Below are 6000 nucleotides of genomic sequence, written 5' to 3'. Positions count from 1 at the left end.
AACTAAATCACACCCACGCACGCACGCACACACCCACGCAAGCACACACACACACACACACACACACACACACACACACACACACACACACACACACACACGCATGCACACACACGCACACACACACACACACACACACACATAGACGTTCACGCACACACACACACACACACACACACACATAGACATATGCATACACACATACACAGACATACATACACACTCGCGCATACACACGTAGCACTTCTTGTGAATAGACGTTAAACTGAAAATCTCTCTCTCTCTCTCTCTCTCTCTCTCTCTCTCTCTCTCACACACACACACATACACACACACATGAGCATGTAAATGTAATGTGTACTTGGTCGCATTCACACGCAGGGAGAGAGTCCATCCAGTGTGACTCTGCAGACACATGAGTGCATCATTTCTTGTCACGTTCCTATTGGACGTGGAGCAAGTCAAACATTCTGTCGGTTGGAGCCCACAGAAAGCTCTTGACAACAGTCAACAAATTGGGAACGATTGATAATTCTCGTTCTGAAAGGAACTCTGTTCAGTGGTCCGTTCGTACAGCTTGGTGGTTGTAAGCATCTGGTATTGAAATATTAATTTTAAAATTTGAATTATCAGTACATAATGATAATGATGATGATAATAATAATGGTAATGATAATGATACTATTGGGGTAGGAGAGGAGGAGAAACAGGAGAGATGAAGGATGGAATTACCCCCGGAAAGCGGAGTATGGCTGCCTTCATGGCGGGGTAAAAAAAACGGTCGTGCATGTAAAAGCCCACTCGTGTACAGACGAGTGAATGTGGGGGTTGCAGCCCACGAACGAGGAAGAAGAAGGAGAGACGAAGAATGGAGGATGGAAGTGAAGAACATTTGAACCAGTTAGCTGTACAGTTTAACTTGACTTATGCCTATAGCTCCGCTCGGGAACAAAGGGCCGCAACAGCACTCCTCCAACGGACACGGTTTGGGGCGATCCTCTTTATCTGGGCCCACGTCATTCCGGCTGCCTTCACTTCAGTGTCCGTACTTCTTCTCCAAGTCTGCCTGGGTCTGCCAACTTTGCGTTTGCCTTGGGGGTTCCAGTCAAGTACCTGGCGAATGATGTTGAGTGGTGACTTGCGCAACGTGTGGCCTATCCACCCCCACTTTCTCTTTTTGATTTCTTCTTCTATGGGTGCTTGTTTGGTTCTGTCCCAGAGGTCTTCATTTGAGATGATTTCAGGCCACCTGATGTTCAGAATGTTGCGCAGGCATCTGTTGACAAATGTCTGGAGTTTGTTCCTGTTGGTCTTGGTAGTGCGCCATGTCTCTGAGCCGTACAGCATGACTGACTTGACGTTGGTGTTAAAATGTACAGTTTAAGAACAGTACTAAATGGACTTTCTTCGACGCTCCTCCTCCTCAGCGTGAGCGCGAGTGAAACAAATGGTGAAATGAGCGAATCTCTAGTTGAATTCGGAATACATGCGACGCCTTTTGCAGTCTCCATTCTCGCCTCCTGCCTCCGTTCTTCTGTTGGTTGACATGTCTTAGTAATAGATTGTATTCGACACAAGATTGTTGTTGATGGACACAGTTCATTTAAAAGTTGTCACGTTGAGTGTTTTCTGTTCTGTTTGGTTGGTTCTGTTCATCTGTTTCTTCATCTTCGATCCGTGGGCTGCAACTCCTTCGTTCATTCGAATGTACACCGAGTGGGCTTTTACGTGTGTGACCGTTTTTACCCCGCCATGTAGGGCAACCATAATCCGTTTTCGGTGGTGTTCATCTGTTAAAAATCCTCCAAATACACGAGCCTCACTACGTTTTAGTCCAGCTTAACTCATTCTACTCCAGGTATGAGATAACTCGTATTGTGATTACTTCCCTGTGGACCAGGTAGGAGTATTCTCGTACCAACACACTATTCTGATTTCGTTCATTCTTGCTTGGTACAGTTGGCATTCTAAACCGAACCGTTTACTGATTCCGGAAGTATGAAAACCGAAGCTTTGTTTGATCAATTAAAACAACAGTTTTCTATCAATTTTCCATCAACCACCTTTTTTTTAATTTTTTTAATTTTTATTTTTTTACTGCAGTGGTCTCATGTAGCGCTGTCCAGGGGAGTTGTACCAGGCACGTAGCTGTGGCGTAGAATGAGTTAAGCTCTGTATTTTTCATAACCCAACCAACCAAACTTTTACGACTCAATTTTACGGCCTGAGCAGGCGCTGATCCAGTTTGAAGAGGCTGTCTTCCTTATGACAGATAAAACAACCACACTACTCTGTGGTGTAGACGTTGAGGATCAATCGGCCAAATTCGCCCTAAACGGTATCAAAAAGTAGATAGCTTTATGTCTGCTAAGGAACAGTTGGTTTATTTATTTATAGTCTGTTCATCTAAGATGATGATATTAGACTGAAAATAAATGATATTATTATTATTATTATTATTTGGATTATTATCATTTCAATCATAATGATGATTGTTATTATTAATTAGAAATCGACATTTCTGTATATTCGAATGAAAAGGGGGGCGGTTGAGGTTGGAGGGGAGTGGGGGGAGGAGGATGTAACTACGAAAGGAAGAGAGAGAGAGAGAGAGAGAGAGAGAGAGAGAGAGAGAGAGAGAGAGAGAATAAAGTACAAAATCTAAAAGTCTGTTAAGGAAGGAGACAAAAATGGGCGATTCTGGGCGCTAGGGCTGGAAGGCCCATGTATAATAGTCATTCGCGTCTGACTAATGATCACCACCAGAACAGCAGAGGAGGCAACTGCTGTCCCGACTATCTGGGCTGGAATTGGATAACAGTGGAGAGTGTCTTGCCCAAGTTACATCCCCACTCTCTTGGCGAAAGGGGGCTTTAGGACAAGTCGGCATTGAGGTGGTCCCCCCAAAAGGCCAACTAGCCCCGGCCCGAGGCTAAGGTCACTAAGAGCAGTAATTATTGGGCAGATCCGTTAAAGCGTTGGACTTTCAATCTGAGGGTCCCGGGTTCGAATCTCGGTAACAGCGCCTGGTGGGTAAAGGGTGGAGATTTTTTTCCCATTTCCCAGGTCAACATATGTGCAGACCTGCTTGTGCCTGCAAGCAGAAGATCAAATACGCGCGTTAAAGATCCTGTAATCCATGTCAGCGTTGGGTGGATTATGGAAACAAGAACAAATCCACCATGCACACCCCCGAAAAGGGGGTATGCTGCCTACATGGCTGGGTAAAAACGGCCAAACTCATAAAAGACCCACTCGTTTACATGCGAGTGAACGTGGGAGTTGCAGCCCACGAACGAAGAAGAAGAAGAAGGAGAACTGGGCAAATCCGAAGACAGTCCCCGAAGAGATGCGGCGAAAGGGATGGAAGGCAATTAGACCTTGGATGTTGACTGTGCGTGTGTGCAGGGGATGAAAGGATGTCTCTGTGTGTGTGTGTGTGTGCAGGGGGTCCCAGCGAGGGGAAGCTGCTGCCCGGGGACCAGATCCTCAAGATCAACGGGGAGGAGGTCAGGAGGGCACCTCGGGAGAAGGTCATTGAACTGGTCAGGTGAGGTACCACGTGTGTGTGTGTGTGTGTGTGTGTGTGTGTGTGTGTGTATGTAGGGTGGGTGGGGGTGAGGGGGTTGTGGTGTAGGGGGTGGGTGGGAGTGGGGAAGAGGGTACGGAGTGTGTGTGTGTGCGGGCGTGCGGAGGGGCGGCTGTACATTTGTTTGTTTTGTATTTGTGTGTGTGTGTGTGTGTGTGTGTGTGTGTGTGTGTGTGTATTGGGTGAGTGGGGGTGAGGAGTTGGTAGTGTAGGGGGTGGGTGGGAGTGGGGAATAGGGTACGGAGTGTGCGTGCGTGTGTGTGTGTGTGTGTGTGTGTGTGTGTGTGTGTGTGTGTGTGTGCGCGCGCGCGCGTGCGCGGAGGGGCGGTTGTACATTTTTTATTTTTTATTTGTGTGTGTGTGTGTGTGTGTGTGTGTGTGTGTGTGTGCGCGCGCGCGCGCATCTGTTCTGTGCCTGCATGTGCGTGTGTCCGCGCTTATGCGTGCATGAACATGTGATTGTAAAAAAGGAAAGGAAGGAAGAGAGCAGAACAAAGAACATAGAACGCGCTGTTTCTTCTGCGCGCGCGCGCGCGCGCGTGTGTGTGCATGTGTGTGTGTGTGTGCGTGCGTGCGTGTGTGTGTGTGTGTGTGTGTGTGTGTGTGTGTGTGTGTGTGTGTGTGTGTGTGTGCGTGCGTGCGTGTGTGTGTGTGTGTGTGTGTGTGTGTGTGTGTGTGTGTGTGAATGCGTGCTAACTGTGAGAGTGTTCGTGGAAATGTTACTGCAAGCAGCGCTATAGCACTTGCAAAAAATATTGATAGAGATAGAGGGGTGGAGGAGAGAGAGAGAGAGAGAGAGAGAGAACAAGATTGTGGAGCGTTTGATCATTGTCTATCATTGACCTATACTAGGGAAGCGATTTTCTGGGAATGATAGGATCGTTTCGAACTTTGACTTTAAACGGAGCAAGAGGAGCAGAGAACCAGCTATGCGGACAGTCACACAAGCATTCAGGCAGACAGACAGACAGACAGACAGACACAAAATGATAATTAAGCTACGCTCCGCAGAGGAATTCGAGCAAGCAGTCATACACGCACAGACACACACTGACACACCAGCGAAACGTACGTACGTATTTGGCATGAAACTCCCTGATCCTAAGTATAGCTTCAAATTGATTCTCTGTCATATACACCTCAACCAACGGCCTCGCTATAAATGTAACGTCGCGACAGACTGAGAGAGAGAGAGAGAGAGAAAAAAAAAATCTCTTCATTTCTTCTTCATGTGCTTTCGACGCGAATCGATAACCATATGTCGAGGAGTAAACAGCGGGAGCCAAGTGAAAATTGCGCGGTGGTTCTTGCTTCTGGTGGACTTTTGAATCAGGTGGAGCGGTGGCCCAGAGGTAACGCGCCCGACTAGAAAGTGAGTGTGCAGTGGTTCGAGTCCCCCTACACGGACTGGAATTTTTTTTATTTTTTTTTTATATTCCCGCCCTTTTCTTTTCCTGAGTGGTAGTCTGGGCGCTAGTTATCTGGATGAGATGATCAATTTTGTTTGCTCGTTTGTTTGAACGAGGAGAGAGAGAGAGACAGAGACACAGAGAGAGAGAGAGAGAGAGAGAGAGAGAGATCGGGGGTGCCGGGGGTGGGGGTGGGGGCTTTGACGCTTTGATGTTTTACTGTCATTGACTGTACAGTTCTTGTGACAGGGGGATACAAACACAATTTCAAGCGAAATAAGATCAAACAAACAAACAAACTGTGAATTAATATTCTCAATACATGCACGGTTAGGGGAGAGAGAGAGAGAGAGACGCTTTGACACGTTAATGTCAATGGCCATGAGGTCCTAATGACATGGGTGAATGCGTCAATATTTTTTTTCATGGCATGACAAAATATTAGAATAATGTTTCTTAATTCTTTCTGTTTTTACATTAAGAATACTAGTTATTACCTGCAGTGTGTGGATGTATGTATGAAACGGTGTATATATAAAATTTTTTTTTACATTTGTATCTTCGTAATATTCGTAAAAGCTGTTGTTGACTTTTACAGTTATGGTCCCCATGTTGTTTACTTGTCTATGTTGTGATAATGCACCTGACCAAATTTCTCCAGTTGGAGATAATAAAGTTATTCTTATCTTATCTTAAACGAATGAATATGGTGAAAGCAAATGTTGAGACAGAACAGAATTCTAACCTCGAAGAAAAGCAGTAGGAAGCAACAGGCCACCCAGCACATAACCCATTTCTTCATCCTTCTATCAGATTCCAACATTGGCCACAGAAGAAAATGTCAGATTTATCTTTCCACGCAGTTTGTAGCTGTTTGGAGAGAGAACGAACGAGTGAACGAAGTTGTTTTTTTTTATTTATTTATTTATTTTTTTATTAAGGGAAGTGGAGTAAGCATACATGTGCTTTTTTTCATCCAGCCCTCAGGGCAAATAGAAAATT

The 6000-nt window shown here is 45.7% G+C and overlaps 1 protein-coding gene across 1 annotated transcript in view; it reads left to right on the top strand.

Annotated features, from left to right (window-relative positions):
• Nucleotides 1-6000, top strand: part of LOC143298862 (uncharacterized) — a 351980-nt gene that overhangs the window by 239770 nt on the left and 106210 nt on the right. The window contains exon 4 of the mRNA XM_076611863.1: nt 3448-3550. Within this exon, the coding sequence (XP_076467978.1) occupies nt 3448-3550 (103 nt within the window). The remainder of the gene's footprint in view (nt 1-3447; nt 3551-6000) is intronic.

This window comes from Babylonia areolata, chromosome 24, assembly GCF_041734735.1.
Source record: "Babylonia areolata isolate BAREFJ2019XMU chromosome 24, ASM4173473v1, whole genome shotgun sequence".
Classification (NCBI taxonomy): domain Eukaryota; kingdom Metazoa; phylum Mollusca; class Gastropoda; order Neogastropoda; family Buccinidae; genus Babylonia; species Babylonia areolata.
The sequence above is the reverse complement of the archived record's forward strand: the minus strand, read 5'-3'. Positions and strand labels throughout refer to the sequence as shown.